The sequence below is a fragment of the Centropristis striata genome, chromosome 12 (assembly GCF_030273125.1).
Source record: "Centropristis striata isolate RG_2023a ecotype Rhode Island chromosome 12, C.striata_1.0, whole genome shotgun sequence".
Lineage (NCBI taxonomy): Eukaryota > Metazoa > Chordata > Actinopteri > Perciformes > Serranidae > Centropristis > Centropristis striata.
Genome location: NC_081528.1, coordinates 8240356 through 8263181, shown reverse-complemented (window position 1 = coordinate 8263181; position 22826 = coordinate 8240356). Strand labels below are relative to the sequence as shown.

At 38.1% G+C, this 22826-nt stretch overlaps 2 protein-coding genes across 3 annotated transcripts in view; both read right to left on the bottom strand.

The window, feature by feature from the left end:
* Window positions 1–2877: 2877 nt before the first annotated feature.
* Window positions 2878–8873, bottom strand: thoc3 (THO complex 3). The gene is made up of 6 exons (XM_059346313.1): window positions 8675–8873; window positions 7016–7172; window positions 6252–6456; window positions 4532–4693; window positions 4274–4374; window positions 2878–3365 (listed from the first exon to the last, which is right to left on the bottom strand). Exons 1-6 carry the CDS (start codon window positions 8852–8854, stop codon window positions 3202–3204), a joined length of 969 nt encoding a protein of 322 aa, XP_059202296.1. The 5' UTR covers window positions 8855–8873; the 3' UTR covers window positions 2878–3201.
* A 664-nt stretch (window positions 8874–9537) lies between these two features.
* The window catches only part of shtn3 (shootin 3), a 45601-nt gene continuing 32312 nt past the window's right edge, over window positions 9538–22826 (bottom strand). The window contains exons 10-17 of one of the 2 annotated variants that reach the window (XM_059346126.1): window positions 21718–21892; window positions 20276–20346; window positions 19143–19243; window positions 18473–18487; window positions 17521–17583; window positions 17040–17169; window positions 13066–13363; window positions 9538–12477 (exon numbers count right to left, since the gene is read on the bottom strand). In XM_059346126.1, the coding sequence (XP_059202109.1) occupies window positions 12342–12477; window positions 13066–13363; window positions 17040–17169; window positions 17521–17583; window positions 18473–18487; window positions 19143–19243; window positions 20276–20346; window positions 21718–21892 (989 nt within the window). In that variant the 3' untranslated portion in view covers window positions 9538–12341. Of the gene's footprint in view, window positions 12478–13065; window positions 13364–16964; window positions 17170–17520; window positions 17584–18472; window positions 18488–19142; window positions 19244–20275; window positions 20347–21717; window positions 21893–22826 lie in introns of those variants that run through there. The other variant, XM_059346125.1, reaches the window with a different exon arrangement.

The following is a 22826-nucleotide window of genomic DNA, read 5'->3' as shown; positions in this document are numbered from 1 at the left end:
GACCCTCCTGCTCACAGGCCACATGAAGGAGACTCTGCAGGCCGCTACATTTGATTTATTATCCCGAGATGCTCGCTGGCAATCACATCCATGGATATTGACCGACCTCTTCACAATTTGTCCTCCACGATAAATAACAGCTGGGATCAGCGGGGAGGCTGATGGGACGACACGACTGAGGGCCATCCAGCTCTAACAAGCCACGGCGCTAAACTCAATATCAGGAGCTTCACTCCACTCATCTGCATGTTGGCTACACAGACACACACACACACAAAGTCAACGTTGACGTATTTTACATGTTCTCCTCATTTCAAGGTTTGTTTACATCCAAAGGTGGAAGCTGTGGTTCAGACCAGGACACCACCTGAGGCTCCAAAAGAGAGTCAATCCTCATGGACCAGCTGATTTAAAATGCCAAACTATACAGCAGAAATAAACATGTTTACAACCTGGGAGAAATAAGAAAATAAAAGGTTTTGGTCTCTGTAATATGGAAGAGGATTGGGGCCAGGTAGGGAAAAAAAATAATGAGGAGGATTATTTTTCTTCATTATGCAGTTCGACAAAAAAGTTGATGTCTCGAGAATAAAGTTAACTTTTTGTGTTCGGTAAGTTGTAAAGATCTTCACGAATGGTTATTCCCGTGTCAATAAGTCATCAGAGGAACATTGTTTTTTATCCGAACAGTTGTTGCGAACTACAACCTGATTTTCATTAATGTCATAAAATGAGCAATAACCACAAACTTTAAGGGTGTAGTAGATCTAAAATTCCTCTGTGGATAAATAAGATATTCTTGGTGGTAGGTTACCACAACTATTGTTTTGCGGAAATCTGCTTTATTATGCTTTATTTTAAGTGTTCAACATGCTTATTTCTAGATTTAACTATCTTAATTTAAGGAATCTTGTCAAGTGAAATTATCTATCCATGCAGCAAGATAATTCCCTCAGATTTAGTGTTTTTAGACCCCTTTTTTGCAGTGTTCCCCATACTTTGAGGTGTGTTCAAGCAGTGAAAGCACTATATAATATACAACGATTTGCCAGTAATATTCACAACAAAAACCAGAAAGTAATGATGACTTAATGAGCAGCACAGGTGAGTCAGCAGAGTGCATTCACACAGCAGGAAGCTCTTGAGCACTTTTGTTTTCTTGGACAGCGCAGCTCTCATGTGGGGTTCAACCAAATTAAATTTAATTAAAGCGGGGACCGAGGAACGCCTTGTGACATCCCTCCTATGATGACAGGAAACTGCCAGAAGAAACATCCTGCAGCCTGCTGCTCCCAGGCTCCGGGGACAGGGAGCGACCACCTGTCACCGGCCCAGGCCGAACACCTCGAACCTGAACTCACGCGGAGCAAATCTGTCACGACGGAGGAAGATGAAGCGGTCAAGAGAAAACAGCTCCGACAGCCGGACACGCCCACTGTCAGCTGACTGTTCTTTATCTGGTAAGAAAGCTGTTTAAACTCATATTCAATAGAGATGAAGGGAAAAAATCATCAAAGCCAGACAGAGGCACTAAACCATCTTATTAGTGATTGTCTTTTGTGTTGTTGCTAAACGTACAAATCAGAATCTGAAAACAATAAATTGTGAGCTGTTAGATAGATTCAGCTGAGTAAAAAATACAAGGAAAAATCTCCTATAATAGAAAACTCAAGCGCACCACCAAAACTAGAGTTAAACCTACTTAAAGGGACACTCCATTCTAAAAAACAAACAAAAAAACAACATATTTTGCTAGCAAAGAGCCATTTGGTCCCATTAGAGAACAAACACAGTTCTACAGCTGATAGCTCAAAAACTGAGCAACTTACAGCAAAACAATCAAAAGATTAATAAATAACACTTTTATTTTTTGGTGACTTGTTCTGTTAAAGCTTGGGTAGGCAACAAAAGATAAAAATATTTATTTTGAATTTGGGTTGAATTCTTCCTTTAAGACCATTTATTCAGTTTTCACTATCTAAAAAGGTGGTGCACACTCATCTGTTATTGAAGAAAAGCCAAAGGAAACCTCTTGTTCTGAAATGACCTGTGATTGGACGAAGTCTTACATCACAGGCTAAACTTTTTAAAGCCTGAAAACAGCCAAGAGGAGACGAAAAAGTCTTGTTTCTCATGTTAAAAAATGGTTATTATGGAAATTTTTGCTCAATGATAAAAAAAACCCCACATATTCTTAAATTCCTTATATTTGCCCCTCAGCAGAGAAGCAGAAACCCGACATGTAATTGAGTTATTACAGTGAAATGAAGGTAATTTCAGCAGCTGCAGTAAAGGGAGGTTCCTCCATTATATTAGTGAACTGAATTTAATATTTAATGAGTCCAGCATATAAAACTAATATATCAATCTGTTGTTTGGCTCGTGTGCGGAGTGTTTTCTGGGCTGTTGGGTTTCTGTGCGTGTATGTTGGGTTAGTGTATGTTTACTTCACCCCCCCCTCCTTTTTATTATCCGATACACACGCTAGCTGCAGGCAGGCAGCGACGGTTCAAGGTCCAGGGTAATTAAATGAGTGTTTTCCTGCTCAGACTTCACGCTTCCTTCTGCAGCTCGGCCCCGCGGCAACAAAATGATAAACACACGGAATAATAGAAATGTATAGATGTTATGAATAATAAATACTGTACAAACCGGAATGCTGTTGGATCATTTTCACATAATAATAAAAAACAAACATGTGAAATGAATATCGGGTATCAGTTGATTTCATTTTCTATTTTAGAATGAAACTGAATTTATTCCAGTTAAGAAACCAAACTTTAACCTGGCTCGTTCCACCTTAAAAATGTAAATATGCTCCTTATGAATTTGACATTTGAACATCCTAATTTAGCAATCAGAGCTCAAGACAAACAATTTTTATAAAGAGACCAATTTTAATATCAAAAACCGCTATTTTACATAAAAAACAACATATATTACAGCACGTGTGTTTGTTTCTGTGTATACAAACAGGGAATGAAGCAGTCAGCTGTTTCAGAGGAAAGTCAGGACGGCTGCGCCGCCTGCTGGTGGCTGAAGGTTACTGCTGCTTTAAGAGCAAAGCAGCAGTAACCTCGGAGATGTATGTTTGATCTCATGATGCTTCTATTATGTTTCTCTTTCTCCTAAGGTCTGACTGATCACAAGAGTTGGAGGGAAAGAGTTTAGTTTAACAAAGGAAAACTCAGCTGATCTGTCTCAGGAGTCGTTGGGGAGGCCGAACAGTTTGACTGTTCCCGCCTCTCGGTTGTTGTCGTATTTGCCCTCCTTGTCGTCGCAGGCGTAGGCCAGCAGCGGCCTCTTCGGGTGCCAGGCGACCGTGAAGGTTGGAGAGTCACACTGAACCTCCCACAGCTTCTCTCCTGCACACACGCAACAGATCAGGACGTGATTAAAAACACTTCAATGATTTAATATCTTAAAACTCACCTTTATGTAAATTTTTCACTCTTTACAGTTATCCTATACCTCTTTTTTCATGTACTATAGAACAGTGTCTACCCAGTGACACCAGAAACAAAAAAATATAGCTTTTATAAGATTAGGCCTAGAGAGAGAATTGTACACAGGTGTGGTTGACAAGATGTAGAAGCAATGTGGAGATTTATACAGTTTGGGCATCGAGCATGTCCTAGTTATTGTTATTCAAATAGGATTTATTATAAAGAACCAATGCAAATATTTTAGTCCTGTTTGAAACTATGTAGTGTAGGTTGTGTTTTAGCCACATGCTTATCAAGTAAACTTTCAGACACTAGATCATACACCTTCCAAATGCCTCACACATGCAATTTGGCCTTATAGTTCTACTGATGTAATCGTTGCCATTTGGGCATACCCAATAGGTTAAAAATCCCAAAAAGCATCAACCCTCATCTTTTGAAACTTTAGCTTTTCACTGACATTCAGACACAGAGGATAACTACAAGAGACTCAGAAGAATCTGAGGGGGATTTTCCATTTAAATGTGACTCCAAACAGGAAAAATCTTCAATGTCATAGTCAGGTGTGTAGGAGAGAGATGATTAGATTAAAAACATTTAATTTTAAAAAGACTTCCACACACAGTCTAACTTGCAAGACTTGCAATAAATATATGTCTTGCAAAATGTAAGCTCTTGTGTGAGTAATGTTTGTGAATAATCACAAAGTCTTATCCAGAAAACTGTTTTGTCTTTTGCCTGTTTTTGTCCAGAAGCTAACTATCTCCTGCCAAAGTCTTAGATGCAGCAGACAAAGAGTTTGACACACTTCTGTCTCTCTCACTAACCTGTTTCCACCTCTGCGATATCGATGAAGTGATCCTCGGAGGCCGACGCCAACATCTTCCCATCATGACTGAAGCTCAGCGTCCTCACCGGCCAGTCCAGCCTGCAGCAATGACAAGATCAATCATAATGAAACAAGTTGTATGAATTTCCCTTCCAAAAATCAAACAAAATTCATAATGAATACATATTTCTTTGATTTATTTTCAGATAAAAATGCTAAATATTGTGTACTGCCATTGAAGCATTTAAACACTGACCTGGAAAAGCAGCGGACACACACCAGTTCGTCCACGTCCCACAGGCTGACGAGGGCGTCGGCACTTCCTGTGGCGAAGTATTTCCCCGTGGGGTCGAACTTGATACAGATGCAGTTGGACGGGTGAGCGTTGATGGACTGGATCGGCTTCAGCTCTGGATAACTGTAAACAAACAAACTGGTCATTTCAGCTCCAAAAAGCCCTTCTATAGACTGTCATACAGTAATATGTAACAATAACTTAACAAGATCTAGAACACAGGTGCATGTGGGGTTTGTTTTAATTCTACCTTGTGCCGTATACAGGTCAACAACAACAACGTGAGAAAGTGTCTGGTAAAAGCTTAATAAGATGAACTGTGGATTACCCAAGAACCCTGAAAGAAAAGCTCCACTTAACTGGCTGGGTTTCTTTTGTTGCATTTTGTAGAGACGCGCCAGAAATTAAAACATGACTGCAAGTGACGACAGCAGGATTCAGCTGATGTTTGTTTAATTTTAGCAGCTGTGGCTCAGTTGGTAGAGCGGTAACCCACTGCTGGGAAGGTTGGTGGTTCGATCCCTGACCATGGCAGCCTCCATGTCGAAGTGTCCTTGAGCAAGATACTGAACCCCAAATTGCTCCCGATGCTGCGTTCATCGGTGTGTGAATGAATTCCCAATGGTGGCAGGTGGCACCGTTTAGGGTAGCCTCTGCCACCAGTACGAATGTGTGTGTGAGTGGGTTAATGAGCGTATTGTGTAGTGTAAGGCACTTTGGATAAAATCGCAATATAAGTGCAATCCATTACCATTTACAATAATTTATGTAATTCTCAGACTTCACTGTGTCTTTATTCGAAACCACAAAGGCTGAGAATAAAATCCTGCATATGGTAGAAAACCCCTCAATGCATGTTCTTATGGGTAGAAGAAGATCTTAGATGTTTATAAAGTTCAGACGGGCTTCAACAGAGGTCCACATGAAGCTACTCACATCTTCTCTGCTGTCTGTCGACTGAACGGTTTCTCTGAGTTTGCAGAATGTGACAGCCGTCCAATTCTGTATTCAACTCAAAATGTCTGCTAGATCCAGAACTATACTGGCTTCTTTCTGTTGTACCAGCAACATACAAGTCCACTTAAAATACTTGAGCACAGTTTGTTGTTGTATTAGTGGATGTGTGATTTTCTTGTGTCTTAAATTGTAGCATGTCCACTATATGCAGGTAGCCTGGCTAACGCCAGACTAATCACAAATGAGATTAGTCTGGAAACCAGCCATTCATTTCTCCGTAGAGGAGGCGTGGTTTACGATCCTCCAGAGCCGTTTATTGGGCGCTACGAATGTCTATCATAAACGTCTGTACGTAGCTCTTAGCCAATCGTATCAGTTATACCAGATGACGTATGTAAAGCAACAGAAATTGATGTTTACATATCCAGACTAGCCCATCTCTACTTTGAGACTAAAATGCTCAATTCTGCTTCTGCAACGTTTTTCTGCAGCAGGTTCTGGCTCTGGCTGCTCTGTAGTTTCAGCTCACAGTCTACCGGCACCTTGAGCTGATCATGGCTTCACTTGACGGCTGGCAGGTGTCACTGCGTGAAATCTGATTGAGAGCACAGTACTCAGACAGCTTTTCATTGAGGGGAAATATATGAATTCTCAGGAGAAATTCTGCAAAGCTGTCTTCTGTTTAATCCAGTTTTTACCTGCTTTCCTCTGTTTGGTTTCCTACCTCAGAATATTGATGCAGCCGTTGCCATTTGTAAGGAAGAACATGTCGTTGTCGTTGTTCCAGGAGATCTCGTTCACCTCGAACTTGAACTGCTCCTCTGCCCTGGAGCGATGCGTTTTGGCATCAATAAAGGTCACCACATCATCTTTGTTACCCACGGCGATGGTCTGACCGTCAGGGCTCCAGCAGATGTTGATGTTCTCTCCTTAAAAAACACAAAGACAAGAATTGTATGAGACTTAAGAAAGAAATGACAGTGCTTTAATCAGGGATTCTGTGTCCCTGCTTTTGGAAAAGGACCCCATAAATGAAATATCTTGCATGTTTTATAGTATATAAAATAGTTTACTTTTGTGCATGTGGACAGAGGGAAACATAGCAGCAGGGAGGAGGCAGAGTGTCTCTTTGGCTTTCTCAGTCGTAGGAGGTGTAATTCAGAATGTGTTACTGTAAAAACTAGCGTCTGGGGTCCTGCTGTGAAGCTTCTGGCCGACAAGAGTTTGTAAAAAAAAGTTCTCGTATACTATTTCTGTTTATATGACTGCTTTCATGGTAATAGTAGCTCACATTTCACTCTTGAAAAGAGCAAAACTGAAAACAGAGTGATTGCCCATTTCACTGCTTACTGTTTAATTACATCAAAACAAATTTATATTTATTATTTCTATTATTTTAAGATACATATGAAACAAGCTGCTACTGGAATATATTTCTGAAAGCTCCTGTGGCTCAAACAACAGCCACCATATGAACTTAGGTCCCACCTTTTGTATTGACAGTTGCGATGCATTTGGTGGTGCGGACGTCCCAGATACGTATGGTTTTGTCTCCGGACGCTGTGACAAACAGATCTGGGTTGGTTGGATGCCAGCAGAGCTGATCCACACTGTCACCATGACCTCTGTAGTTGTTCTCTTTCACCTGGAGACAGAAATAACTCGCATTTAACAGGTATAATGAAGCCCCAAATCCCCGAATCAGGGTCCTCAGACATAAGTTCTTATAGAAAAAAATATTTGAAAACAACAATTTCTAACATTTCCCACTTGCGTGAGAGAACTACAAAAGTGCCCACAATTGGGAAACAACGTGGATGCAAAACCACCATAACTGGTAATTACATGTAGCCAAATAAAAGTTCCCATATTATCACTCCATTCAACAATTATCTACATGCTGCTTGTTAATTTCATTGTCAAATCAACCAGTGTTTTATGCAACAATAATATTAAAAAGGCCAATCAGGACGAGGGTAAGTAAAGTGTAACTCAGATATCTTTCTAATTTGTTCATTCGTCATTCAGGACATCATTAAGAAAACCTGCAATTTTGGTGTTTACTTGTTTATTAGCATACCAAATCAAGAAACATTGATTAAAGAAACAAGTATTTCAATCACTATGAATCACTATGAATCACTCTTTACTCCGACACATGTTCAAAGTGTTATAACGTTTGAAATGTCAACACAGAACCAGCATAAGTTACATATCGCCTACGTCATTTTTTGTCAATTTTTTTTTTTTTTTTAGCCTAAATCATCTCCTCATGACACCGGCCACCTATGGTAAAATCACCTACATCCTCAGTTGATCAGATCATGTGATTTTACCCCTTAAAGATCATCACTTCTTTGACAATTTGCCACATTCATCAGATAATAACCCAGCAAAGAAGACCTAGAGGGAGATTGTTTAGTTATCAGTTTAGTTTATCAGTGTTTTATTGTTGACAGTAATATTGGTAACACTTTATTTTGAAGGTGTCTACATAAGAGTGACATGAGCGTGTCATAAACATGACATGGGATGTGTCATGAACATTAATGACACTTTGAAGTAACATTAATGCTCATGATACTTGTCATGTCATGTTTCTGACAGGCTTGTGTCACTCTTATGTAGACACCTTCAAAATAAAGTGTTACCATATCTTGCTTAAGTCACAAAGGTATGTTCAAAAAATTGCCTTTAATTTGTCATTTATTTCTCTAAAGTTACAGAATTTACACACAGTGTTATTACTATGCCAATAGCCATCCTTTGTTACATCCTTTTTGAGTGAAATGATCAATGTCATATGTTACACTTTTGGTGAAGTTTTTTGTGTTTCCTGCAGAACTTGAAAAAATTAGTTAGGCGATTATTTTAACAGGGTGACGATATAATATTTGATTTCAAGTGCTGGTTAACGTGACTGGACAAGACGTAAAAACGTATAAAAAGACAGATATTAAAGACAACATGTCTCTGCATTTAATTTTTATTTACTGATTGTGTCCAGACATTATTTCGGCAGTGGGTTTGTGGTGTTTATATACACGTGGACCGACAGATTACATTAAGTTTACCGGGACAAATCCTGAACATTCATTCATTCGTTCACTGAAACGAGGCTAACGCTAGCATGCTAGCTGAACTCACCAATCGGTCCTTTTCGAGGATAAAAACGCTCGCTGTTTTATCAAAAGATCCGGAGGCGAGTCTCCTGCCATCACAGCTCCACGCCACCGAGTGGACTTTAGCTGTGTGAGCCGGGAATTCACGACTTTTGTTGTTATTTTTGAAGCTCTCCTGCATCTCCTGGTAGTACTGCGACGCCATCTTGAAACTCTACGGTGGTTGAAAAAAACCAAAACACAGCAGTTTATGATCATCAGCGCCACCTGCTGCCGCGGAGTGAGAACTGCACACAAAATAAAATAAAATATTTTTTTCTTAACAACTTAATTTTATTAATTCAATGTTTTTTATAATTATAATTATAATATATATATATAGTTAGTTCATTATCAATATTATTATTGGTTATATGATTATTATGATTATTACAATTATATTATTTTTCTTCTGTACATATATTTCTAAGTTTTTGAAATACTCCATTCATCATAATTACACTTAATTATAAGTTTAATGCACATTTATTTTTATTTAATTTTTTTTTCTGTGCAGAAACCAATTTTTGATTTTAGTTGCATGTTTTCTTTCTTATTTGTTCTGAACTGTATCCTCCATTTCTTTAAAAGCATCAAAACTATATTATTACTTGAATATTGACATTGTCAGTCAAGACTCATTAAAATAAAATAAAGGATAAATTCACTCAAATGTATTGTTGACATTCAATCTGTTAAAATTAAACCAGTACATGGATAGATACCACCAGAAGTCACAGAATGTGTTTTGTTTTCTTAATTCGAATGAACCGACCCTTAAAATCAGTAGACATCCTACTCTCCATCAGAGGCTTTTGTTGATTTCTTCTTCAAATAAAACAAAAGACGCTTGTTTTAGTTTCAATTTATTTCAAGTGATGCTAAAATGAAAATCCATGTTTTAAAAAACTTTTTTTTTAACACTCCATTTATATCCCAAACACACACAATATCTATAGTCACCCAAACTCTGTCAGATACAGTAAATCCCTTTTATAAGTAGCCACTTGGTTAAACAACTATGCGATCAGTACAAGGACCCAGAACATGAACCCGGCTGCGGGCCAACTCCACGGCCGCCTGAAGGCCTGTGCAAGGCCTCGATATGCTGAATATCCAGGCCTGTGGCGGCTCAGCGGCTCGGTGGGTTGTTTATTGTGCAGCACGTTTACTCCTTCACACCCGGTCCTCTGCATTAGAATAAAATACACCCAATGGACAGAACAAAATGCATTTTTAAATGTGATCCTGTGTGTTTAAGAAAGAATGACAAGGTGTGAAAGCATCATACAAATGTGCCTTATGTAATTGCATACTCTTCGAAAAATTTGTTCTTAATGTTGCATCACGTGTCAGGAAAGCTATAATATATAGACGGTACAGCCCTACAAAATAAAAGTCAAGGAATGCACGGTGAAATGTGATGCAAGTACAGAATCAATGAGCGTGTCTCAGAATGTGTGCATACAAGACTCAGTGGAGGAAGGCGTGTGGAAGACTCTGGTGAAGGGACGGTGACAGTTTTCACACCACAAAATGTAATTCAGGAGGTTTATAGGCAGGTGTTTGTGGAGAGGTAGACAAAGAAATCAGGCAAATCATTCCTCCAAAGCTGCTCTAATCCTTTGCTCATATAACCACTGGTTTAAAAAAAATGGCTTTCTATTTCTCTCTAACGTTTCGCTGTAATCGACACCTGGTTTGGTGAAATCTCGTCACACGGACCCTGAGAACATTTCAGTTAGATGTGATTTAGTTGGAACTGTGCTACCGTTTCTGCTGTTGTTCCTCCTAACCTGAAATAAGAGTCACACGCATTAAATTCAAACCCTCACAAGCCTGACGGCACACTGATAGTCGACACGCTGAAACCTGGACGGGAGCCTCAGCAGCAGAAGTGGAAGAGCAGTAAAGTATACGTTTTTCCACGTGCAGCGCTTTAAATGTACCCTGGCTGTAAATATTGTTCCTGGCTGTTTTCACTCAGCCTCCCTCCATTTATATTCAGGAAGAGGTCGGACTGAACAGAAAAAGTTCATGAATGAGATACTCTAGATACCTGGATACTACCAACAGGGCTGCACAATTAGAGGTCTGAAATACACAAGTTTAACAGCTTAGTACAGGTTTTGGACTTCATCAGTGGATGCACTTTTTCTCAGGAAGTCAAGTTTCTTGGTACTTACAGTACTTTTTTTGAAAGCCGACTGTGCAGCATCGTGAAAGAATGATGCAAATTGATTTATTGACTTGTTTAGTTTGTTTCAATTCAGCAGTTTTTGTACCAGCCCTGTTAAAGAATAACTTGTCTCAGTGGTTGAAGTGAAAGCAGTTTAAAACTGTTTCAATATTGCCACTGATGAAGCTAGTGACGACACATCCACTGTGCAGCCCTGTGACGACTGGGAATAAAGAAGAGGAGAAGCAGAAGAAGTTGAATTGCTGGATTCTGAACAGTACAGTGCATTCCTTCTGATGACACAAAGTGATATCGAACAGATCCTTTGTGCATCAAATAGAAGAAGAAAAGAACAAAACATCAACCTAAAGCTTTGCAGTCATTGTACAAGCTGAAGTGTCTGAAGAAAACTGAGGTTCTGTGCAAAAAAGTGCAGCTTCCCTCATACAGTTCAGTCAGTCCGTCCTGCAGGATCCACGGGTCTGTTTTCAGAAAGCTTCAAAGAAGAGAACTGATGTGCAGCAGACTGATAATGCTCCAATTATAAACTCAGATTATCAGCCATTGCAGGAAGCCCCACTCTGTCACCACAGCCTGTTTATGTGACTTAAGGTTCTTGTAGCCTTTTTACATGTAATGTTATTGAACCATTTGATTGTGTTGAGAACATTTAATCCTTTAATTCATTTCATACTAATACTTCACTTCATTATATGGCAGGTCCATGCAGGTTTAATTAAAGAGTGATAATTAAAGAGTAATATTTACCTTTTTCAACTGTTTCATTTTAATAACTTTTAGACACCTGTGTCAGAATTTTATTTTCTTGCTTCCTACCCCAATAATAACCCATAATTTCATCTGCATTAAAATTTTATATATACTTTTTTTTATATCTTTGTGCTGACTATGAATCAATGACTCTGAGGTTAAAGAAGTTGCAGTTATATGAATGTTGTATAACTCAGTGAGTAAAAAGGCAAAAAAGGGGAGCTATTAAATGTAAATATAATTTGTTTTTAATTTTAGCTGCAAATTTATGAAGGTATTTTTCCCTCAAATTGTTTGGAGTTAAGAAAAATAGTTTCAGTATGTATTAATGAGCGACCGTTAGTTTGTTTGAGGAGGTTTCTACAATGGCTGGACAGGTCAGGGTGCGTTCACAGTCACAGTTTATCTGCAGCAGTTCAAGTGTGTGAGAGAAATTACATTTAAACTTCAAACTTGCACTTAGATTCAGGCTTTTTGACAAGTGGTGAAAAAGCTTCAATGTTTGGATCTTTCCTTACAGTTAGTATTTAAGTGGTTAGTGTAAATCAGAAAAAAAGTAAACTTTCCCACTCTGTTTTTGACCCAATAAACAAGAGATAAATGTGTGATCGCACCCTGAACCTTCTGATCTGAGAGTGAATATCGACTAAATAAATGCTCGGGTCAGATTACAGAAACAGGCCCGGGACCCTCAGACTCCTTCCTAGCACTCGGCGTCGGTGCTGCCGTTGACGGGGCCGGCACAGACGGTGGCGTGTGCGTCCTCAGCGGGTTGGGCGTGTTCGACTCCGTTTGACTGGACGCACTTCTCGGGCGCATTTCGATCATCGTCCCCCACGCTGCAGACAGACAGAGAGCAGAGAGGTTGACCAAATGTTGTGTATGAGCTAAGAACTACACATCTTTATCAGTTCATTATTATTATTATTTTTTGTATTGTTATTTTAGTCAGCAAAATACTGTACATCTTCATCAGTCAATTATTTAAAAAAATATTTTGTTAGCAAAATGATGTACATCTTCATGAGTTATTTGTCTTTTTTTGTTTAGTATAGTAGCAAATTACTGTACATCTTTATCAGTTAATTTTCTAAAATATATTTATTTTGTTTAGTTAAGTAAGCAAAATTCTGTTTAGTTTAGTTTAGTTGGTTTAGTGTATTTCAGTGGTTTTATTTTAACTTACACAATCAAATACACATAAAACATAATAAATAAACAAAAATAAGTCATAACTTTTGAAATAGTGACAAACTAAAAACATGTTGTCTTGTGTCGCATACACTTTGGATTTGTTAACATTTTCTATGTATTTCACCAAACCATCAATGTATGGAACTCCAAAAGAAGAGCACAATACATTTTATCTCATGCATTTTAATGACATCATCAGCTGAGTGAAGTGTATAGACTCATGTTCTGCTCACCTGTTGATGCAGCCGTTGCTGACCGGAGACTCTGTGGTTTCCTTCTCAGACAGGGAGCTGCAGGACCTCCTCTCCTGCCAGGAGCCCACTCTGGGCTCTTTGCACGTGTCGGAGCTCTTCCTCCGGGCCACGACAGGTCCCGGTCCTGACCCCCGTCTCTCTGGACTCACCCTGGGAGCAGCAGGGTCAGCGGGGACGCTCAGCCCCCCCGGGCCCTCTGTATCTTTGCCCGAGTCACTGCTGGTGCGTCCCCCATTCAGGCTGTCTGAGGAGGACACGTGGCTCATCTGGCCTTCATCTGGGTAACAAAAAAACAAAACACAATGATGTGTTATTTCTCCTTTTTAAATTATTATTTTTTTTAGTTTTTTATTCACAGCTGGATGAAGAACAATCTGGCAATGACAGAGAGAAGACATGCAACAGAGACCTAACACCAGATTCAAACTAGAAAGTCACTGATTAAAAATTGAAATCTTAAATCTCTTCTTAAAACATATCTATTTAAAAAAGCCTTTTATTAATTTTACCACATCGCCTAATTTTAACATGTCTTTACTGTCCTATCTAATTTGCACTGGGGGCAGGCGGGTGGGGGGAAGGGGGGAAGGATGTACATTTTTTTTTGTATGTGCTTGTTTCTGTCTTGTTTGCTTGTTTTACTTGCTGTTCAGCACTTTGTAACGTTTTGTTTTGAAAAGTGCTCTATAAATAAAGTTTATTATCATATTATTATTATGATTATACTGATTTTAATGCAAATCAACTGCTTAAAATAAAACTTAATAATTACTAATTTACTAATGCAAAAGTAACATTTCCACAGTTTAAAAATACTCAGTTACAATTAAAAGTCCTGCATTTATAATCTCACTTGTGGTAATTTAAATTAAAAAAGTACCTCGATCAGCCAAATATATTTCAAACACCAAAATAACAGGATTTATGCAGAATGGCTGTTTTAGAGTTGCATTATTAGTGATGTGAATTATTGTAATATTATTACACATGGTTTATCAAATCTTGATCTGCAAAGTGACTAACAGCTATATCAAAGCGAAAAAACTACAACTTTTCTCATTGAAATTAAGTTTTAAAAAAATGACATAAAATGCAAGCAGAAGTAAAGTAACTCAAATTTGTAATTAAATAATAATCAAATAAACATAGTAACCTTCGACCACTCTGAAAGAGGCTGAGCTTTACATCAACCCAAGCCTGCACTGCATTTTCATAACTTTACACTGTATTTGGGCATAATACATGTAAGTTATAGCCTGCTGTACCTCCTGTGTGTGTAAGCACAACAGCCTAAATATTTGCTGAGACACTTTAAAAGACGGCACTTTAGCTTTTAGTGGACGTGTTGTGTTTTGAAGCCTGTTAAAGAGAGACGAGGAGTCAGAAGAGGACAGACAGGAAACATTCATTATGTAACATGCTGCTGTGTTTCCTGAATTTAAGGTCATTCACTTTACAATGTTTATCTTAAAAAATACTTTCAATATTTACTGGCAGTTTTGTGCATCACTCCACATTTCTAGACTTGTTTTCTTCTGATATTTGTATTCGTTTTATCATTTTTATCTATTTTGGATATTTTATAATAACACATTTAACACTCTTAGAAAACTCTTCATGTAATGAATCTGGAATAAATAATGATATTTTTTTCTCTCTTGTGTCTTTTTCCTATTGAGTTATCAAGTTATCATCTATTATTGTGTTCACTCTGTTTATTGTCTAACTGATGATTGTTTTTCAGGTTTTACATCACCTGTAACAGAGGCACAAACTGAGTATAAATCTGTTATCTTCACTGTAAAAAAAAAAGAAAAGAACTTTACCGTAATAAATACGGTAGAACTTTTTTTAATATTACGGTAAAAAGATATTGGCACTGTTAATTTCACGTTTAAGACAGCCATTTTATTCCATTTTTACTGTATAAATAAAAGGTTTTCCATCTGAAGAAACGCTGTTCTGCCATATAATTGACAAGTAAATACTTTATAAACGAAAACACATAAATTAAAGATTTTACCATTAAATATTGCAGTATATTTTTGTTAGAGATATGGTGTTTAGTACATTTAACAGTTTAAAAAGTATTTTTACAAAAGATAAATGCAAAAATTACAGTGGTGGCATGTATATATATTGCACTAAATACATTTTACAGTATATTTTACAGTGGAGTAATGTATTTTTCAAAAAACAAAACTGTAAAAAATACTGTTTTGGCTGATATATACATTTACGGTGTTTCATTGTTACTGAAACTGAATTAACTCATTTATCATTTTACGGTCTTTTACCGTCACGGTTTAGAAGTTTTTTACCGTAAAATCTACAGACATATTTTTTACAGTGTTCCATGCCTCCTTTCCTCCTTTTAGAGAGAAGATTTGACTCTTCTTTGCTTCATTGATCTCTATTTGAAAGGAAATAAAGTAGAAAGCTTTTTTTCTTCAGGCCGGAGTCAGTCACGTGTTGAATCTATACCTTTAGTAAGATTAAAAACAAACACTTGTGTGTCAATCCACCAGACGAGGTCAATCAATCGTGGAAAAGCAGATAAATCCATGTCAGCATTAATCTGACCTGGTTACAGTGTGTGTGTGTGTGTGTGTGTGTTTTTTTGTGTGGTGCAGAGCGCCCTCCTGTGGATACACACACACACACAGAGCAGCGGTGGAACCTGTGACCTCTGCAGTGTTCACACACTGCAAATTATTTGTTTCTTACCGAGATAAAAAAAAAATTGGATTTAGAAGTGTTAGATAATTTATCTTGTTTTAAGAGTTACTTTCTTATTTTAAGTGTTCAACATGCTAATTTCTAGATTTAACAATCTTAATTCAAGACATCTTGTCAAGTGAAATTATCTGTCCATGCAGCAAGATCATTTCCCTCAGATTTAGTGTTTTTATCTTGTTTTCAGACAACCCTTTTTTTTTGCAGTGCACATATTCTGACTGAGCGGATCATTGATGTGAAGCCTCAGGTTCAGACAGTCACACCGGCTTCACTCCTGCACACATACTGCCTTAGTTTTGCTTATTGCCCTCTTTATCAATGTTCAAATTGATTCTTCTCGAAAGCCGTTTGTGAATTAAGTTTTAATATCAGCATATCATCAAACATGGACGCATTATATTCACAAACTAGGGTTTAAAGAGGATTTAAGCTCATAAATGTGTTCAAGGGTTTGATAATAGAAAATAATATTGTTTTTTGCATTTTATGCATTTGTTTATTTATCTTTGTGTGCACCTTACACATGGTTTTATTCTTTTATTTTATTGTATTCTTTCTTATTTCATTATATTTTTGATGGTGTTGTAAAAATGTGCTACATGAATAAGGTTATAATTAATACTGAATCCAAACCTGGCAGTGCTGTAAAGTAACTAAGTACATATACTGAAGTATGGTACTGTTTTTGAGATATTTTCTATTTTAGAGTATTTTATACTTCTACTCCACTTCATTTCAGAGGCAAATATTGTCGTTATTGTTTTGACTGTGCTTACCTTTTAGGTTAATCATTATAATGACGTGTAATATAATAATGATATATAATGATCCCATTACATCACTTTGAAAGGGGCCATTCTGCCTAATGAGTGCTTTTAATTTAATACTTTAAGTATATTTTGTTGCTAATGCTTTCACACTTTTGCCCAAGAAAGATTTTGATTACAGGACTTTAGCTTGTAATGTAGTACTTTAATAGAATAACATAGTATTGTTTGTTTGTTTCTCTATAAAAGGACACATTAAATCATCACTTCTTTTTTTTTTTTTTTTTTTTTTTGGCATTTTTATGTGTATGTGTTTATATGTTAAGTGGTTAGTGGTAAGCACTCTACCAGTGTGAGCCACCGGGACGCCCCTAAATGATCACTTCTAAGCACTAACTTGGTTTTAAACTGTGAAACGGTACAGAAATCTTCCTCAGGTGTGTTTACCTCCGGAGCCAGCTTCTCCTGCCTTGTTGCGCCGGCGCCTCAGGATGACCTCCAGCTCGCTGTCCTTCTTCCCGGGAGGCGACGGGCCCGACTCCTGAGACCCTCGGCTGGGGCTCCTCTTCACCGTCTCCTGGAGGCAAAAACAACCGTCACTGCAGGGGCTTATTACTCTACTTCAAAGAGCGGATAGATAGTGAATTAATCCAGAATTATTTACTTCACGGGTCTCAAACTCGCGGCCCGCAGGCCAATTGCGGCCCTGTGACGATGAACCAAATTGATCAACATAAAAAATATTAGATCTCCTGCACATATTGTTATTCTGTCCTGTTCTTCTGTTGTTGTGGTTAAAACAGTTTACAGGTAAAATTGTGAGATGCTTTTTGTTTTCATGATGTAGACTTTGTTTAGACTTTAGTGAATATTTTCTTTTAACAGCAACAGCTTTTTGACACCAAAACAGGATGACAATTTTTTTTACCAGGATGCCTTTCAGCTCCTCCATGGCGCTCTCCTGCGGTTTCTCCTCACAGACTGGAGGCGGCTGTGGGAAGAAAAACACAAATTATTTTCCTTTCTGTTTTTCTTTTAACAAACAAGTTAGAGCATGGTATGAATGATGCATTTCAGATATACTGAAAAGGTCAGCTTTTTATGAGGAAAAAAATCATCTGCCAACCATGAGTGACTGATTAACATCTTTTATTATGATAACCGTGCCACATATTTCTAAAAACGCTTCTCTTCAGAGGGGAACAATAAGCCAACACACACACACAGTCCAGCCCATGAAGCCATTAGGAATGGATGTTAAAGTGTGTTTAACTGATTAAAAAAGGAGGGTCTGCAGTGTGTGTGTGTGTGTGTGTGTGTGTGTGTGTGTGTGTGTGTGTGGGTGTGTGTGTGTGTGTGTGTGAGATTGCTTCAAGGTTTGAATTTAAGTTTTAGTATTTTTGCAAATTCCACAATTATAGAATTGGCTTCTTAGAAAAGTATCTAATTTTCATTGTTTTATGTAAACATTAGTCACCAAAATAAGTCACCAAATAATCTGTGTGAAATATGCTCATTCATGTAAATGATGTACCCTGAAAGCATGTTTACTGTTTTTTCCGGATGTCCCAATAAAGCCTGATTAAAACATCACTTCCTCATTTCAGAGGTTTGAAGGCGTGTATAGGCTAACTGAGTTATGGTAAGTTTACTACATTTTTTTCAGCTCTCTACAACCTCTAGAAAGGGTGGTCCCCACAAGTGATGATTCAAACTGGAGTCCCCATGTTATAGGAAAACCAGTATGTGTGTGTGTGTGTGTGTGTGTGTGTGTGTGTGTGTTGGGTTAGTGGGGTCAGAGGGAGGGAAACATCTTTTTCCCCCCAGAGAGCAACAGCGACTTCACATCATAAGATTGATGCAGACGTCAATATACTCACTTTTACTGCGACCCTCTGTGGCAGCACAAAGGAGACACATGGAGAGGAAAGAGGGGAAGAGAATAAAGAGAATAAAGAGAGGAGAGTAATCAGCCAGAGTGCATTCAGACTGCAGCAGATACGAGCTGACAGTTTACTGACGTCCTGATCTCTAAAGCAGCAGCAGGAGGAGGGAGGAGCACCACAGTTACAGTAAAACAGGTTGTGTGTGTGCCAGGAAAACTGTTTTACCAAGTCAAGATTGATTTTCTTTTTATATTCTGAGGTCACAGGAATAAATTAGTACATTTGCTGTCAGGGAGCTGTGACCTTTGACCTTTGACTTCCTTACTATTGTTTGATTCGGGGTCAGAATCAATGAAGAGTTCATTTCAAAAAGCTTTGTGGGCAAAAAAGGAACAACTGTCTTTGCCTGATTATAGAGACTTAATTGAATAACAACTTGACTTTAGTCTTTGTTTTTAAACTAGCACTGTGACAATAAGGTTAAATAAATCCTGTTTCTTGACGGACAATACACATGAATTATGCATGTGTTGTTTTATTCTTTTCAATGTGATCAGAAAAGCCATAATACAAATAAATATCAATGAAGTGTGAGAAGGAAAAAGGAAATCAAACCACACATGAGTTATCCTTTTCAAATCTCAGCCAGTCATCTCGTACTCACCTTGGTCTCCTGACTCTTGACAGGCCGCAGCACGACGCCATGTTTGATCCTCTCCATCATTTCATTCACCGCCTTCGCCTTCACGTCATCCCCCTCGCCAGCTTCAGAGACACAGAGAGAGAAAGGTTTAGGTGATATGGCAATGAATATGACAAGACAATCAAGGTTCAATGCCTTAAAGCAGCGGTTCCCAAACTTTTTTAGCAGCGCACCCCCTTCTATGTCTCAACCGGGTTGATGCACCTCCAATCCCCCACACCTTCAAAAAAAACAAAATGCAATAAGCTTTTTAATAACCATATTAAAAGTGTCATGTTTAATCATGCTCAAATGACGAGAACACACATATAATTAAAATAATCACCATCACAACAATGCGCTCTTGCATTTGAATTAATCTGAAACACAGTTTCAATATAATGCAACAAAGTTATGTGCAAGCTTCCACTTTTAAGAGCAAAGAGACAGGCTCAGGATCAGAGGCAGACAGCAGATCAGTTGGGAAAATGTTATAATATTTTGAGGCCGCTTTGAACAAAAATTGCAGCAAGTTGAAATGAGCGTGGAGCTAAAACACAACCCCGTTATTATAACACAGGCTGGAAAAATGGAAGAAGATAACTTCTTCTACGCTTCATTTTAAGATGAAGTGCATTTTGAATAGCCTGCATTTATTTATTAATTAATATTACAGTTTTTGATTTTACATTTTACAAAGGAAATGTTTATTTATACTTCTTTATTGTGTGGGGGAAAAAATGTAATTGTGTAATTATCAGAACGTCATTACATTTTTCATCTTGCGCACCCCCAGCGGTCCACGCACCACACTTTGGGAATCCCTGCCTTAAAGTAAATGCTCAGTTGCTTGAAGTCATGTGCTAAATAAAGAGCAGGACTGTTTTAAAATGTGGCTTTAATCTTTTTGGTTTTTATTCACTCGATTAATTAAAAACAAAGTGTAATCCCATCCAGGTATTTTATCTTATACTTGTTTCTAAATTAAATTTCCAGAAAATATCACAACATGTATAACTATCATGATGTAAAATGACTTTATCCATATTGCCCACTGCTATCTAATAACATGCTGCACTACATGTGATAATATGGAAAGGGGGCATGAGACTCACCTGGAGGCTGCTCAGTCTTCACAGAGGCTTTCGAGCCTTTGGAGGATTTCCTCATGATGGCGATCAGAGAGCTGACAGGAGACACAATAACTCAGAGTTATAAACATTCTGAACAGAAAACAGATCAGAAATGGTATGAAATACATTTTTCCTCATCTAAATTCTCTCTTTAGTACTTTAATACTTTGTTTATTTGATATTAAAGATGATACAAATGTTTGTCCAATCATTCACTCCTTCCATTATAAAACACACATCAGAGAAAAACAATATCAAATCTACCTCATGAGAAGATTCATCATTGTATGGAAGAAGTAACTTAAATAATAATAAGTATTTAATACGTAGTTGAGTATTATCAAGTATTATCAATAAGTATTAAGTAGCATAAAATGGAAATACTCAAGTATATGTACAGGTAATTGAGTGACTTCTTTTGTATTATTTTTGGAAGCTTTGGGGACACATTTCACACTCAGAATACAGACACTCAAATGAAACTGCAGACAGTAAATATAGTGAAATATAGTGTCCTGTGCAGTAAATAGAAAGAGCCTGATCGCTTGATTAAACAGCTTACTGAAACGAGGCGAGGACAAATCACACACTAAATCCATATTTAGCCACAAAGCCCCCTGTTGACTGTAAAGCCACTCCACTCCACTGTCCTCTGGCTTTGAGACGTTTCTCTTCCTCTGTGTATTAATAAAGGTTTCAGTATTCTGTACAGCAGGGATTCCCAAAGTGTGGTGCATGGACCCCCAGGGGTGCGGAAGCTGCCGCTTGGGAGCTACATTTTTTTCCCCCCACACAATAAAGACGTGTAAATAAACATTTCTTTTGTAAAATGTAAAATCAAAAACTGTAATATTGATTAATAAATAAATGTAGGCTATTCAAAATGCACTTCATCTTAAAATTAAGCGTAGAAGTTATCTTCTTCCATTTTTCCAACCTGTGTTACGATGATGGGTTGTTTAGCTCCACGCTCATTTCAACTTGCTGCAATTTTTGTTCAACGCGCCTCAAAATATTATAACATTTTCCCAACGTATCTGCTGTCTGCCTCTGATCCTGAGCCTGTCATCATCCTCTTTGCTCTTAAAAGTGGAAGCTTGTGCATAACTTTGTTGCATTACATTGAAACTATGTTTCAGATTAATTCAAATGCAAGAGCGCATTGTTGTGATCGTGATTATTTTATTATATGTGTGTTCTGGTCATTTGAGCATTATTAAACATGCCGCCTTTAATACGGCTATAAAAAAGCTTATTGCATTTTTTTGTTTTTTTGAAGGTGTGGGGGATTGGGGGTGCGTCAACCCGGTTGGGACATAGAAGGGGGTGCGCGGCTAAAAAAGTTTGGGTGGTGACCACAGGAACAGGTCGGTGGCGTGCGGTGTAACGTGGAGCATGTGTCTGGTTTGTTGCTGCGTCCTCACCTGAGGGGGTTGCATCTCGAGGGGGGAGGTGGAGGAGGGGGTGGCGGTGGAGGAGGAGGGGGAGGCGGCGGCTGTGGGGGAGGGGCTGGCGGCGGAGCAACCCCAGGTTCAGGGGGAGGGGGCTCTATGCTGGGCGTCAAGTCAACCTTAGTCTGGGTCTCCTGCAGCTTGTGGACTGAGGATAGGAAGAAAACAATGGAAACAGTTAATAAAATCAACAACAGTACTACTGTTAATAATATTACTGCTACTAGTAATAGCACTATTAGTACTGCTACTACTGCAGATGTATCATCTGTTAGAAATAATCTATTATTCTGTCTCTGTTTTCTGTCTCATTGGGATCACTATCTGATTGACTAGGTCACTATCCATGCATGCGTAATTCACTAACTGTGTGTGTTCCCTCTCTCTATGCAATTATAGATTAATCATGTAAGATGCTTTGATACAATGATCATGTGCTAATACTGTTTTAAAACTATGATTTCTCCAGATACATCAAAACTAAATACATGTATTCCATCTGCTTAAACTTAGTAAGATTCTATCATCACAAAAAGATATATTTTATGTTTTGTATTTTATGTGAACATTGCAAAATCTGTGTCTTCACTAATATCTCTGCAAGTCATAACAAGGTAGGAAGCTGTGTTGAATGTTTTGGGAACAGGTCAGGTCACGGACATGGTGTACTGAGAAGAAGAGGTAACTGTCTTCTCTGCTTGGTGACATGACGTGTTCACAATATTGATTGAAACTGACGAATCAACGGTTCGAGAGGGACGCACCTTCTGGAGAGTTCTACCCACATTCTTAGTAAAACCTCCTTCTAGGTTATAAAAAAGGGTTCGAGGGACAGAAGGGGCGTCCAGGCCTCATGAACTGATTTTTTTATGTAAATCAGGGAAGTGATGTTTGAACCCAGAGACTCTGTAACTGCACATTTCTTGACGTATTGTAATAAAATTATGTTAAACTGAGAACTTGGACGTCTCCTGCTCATCATTCCCCATCAATAAATCTGCGCAGAGAAATAGGTGAGAGGATTTACAGGTTTCCTCAATGCATTTCTCAACAAAATCAACAACAGTACTACTGTTAATAAT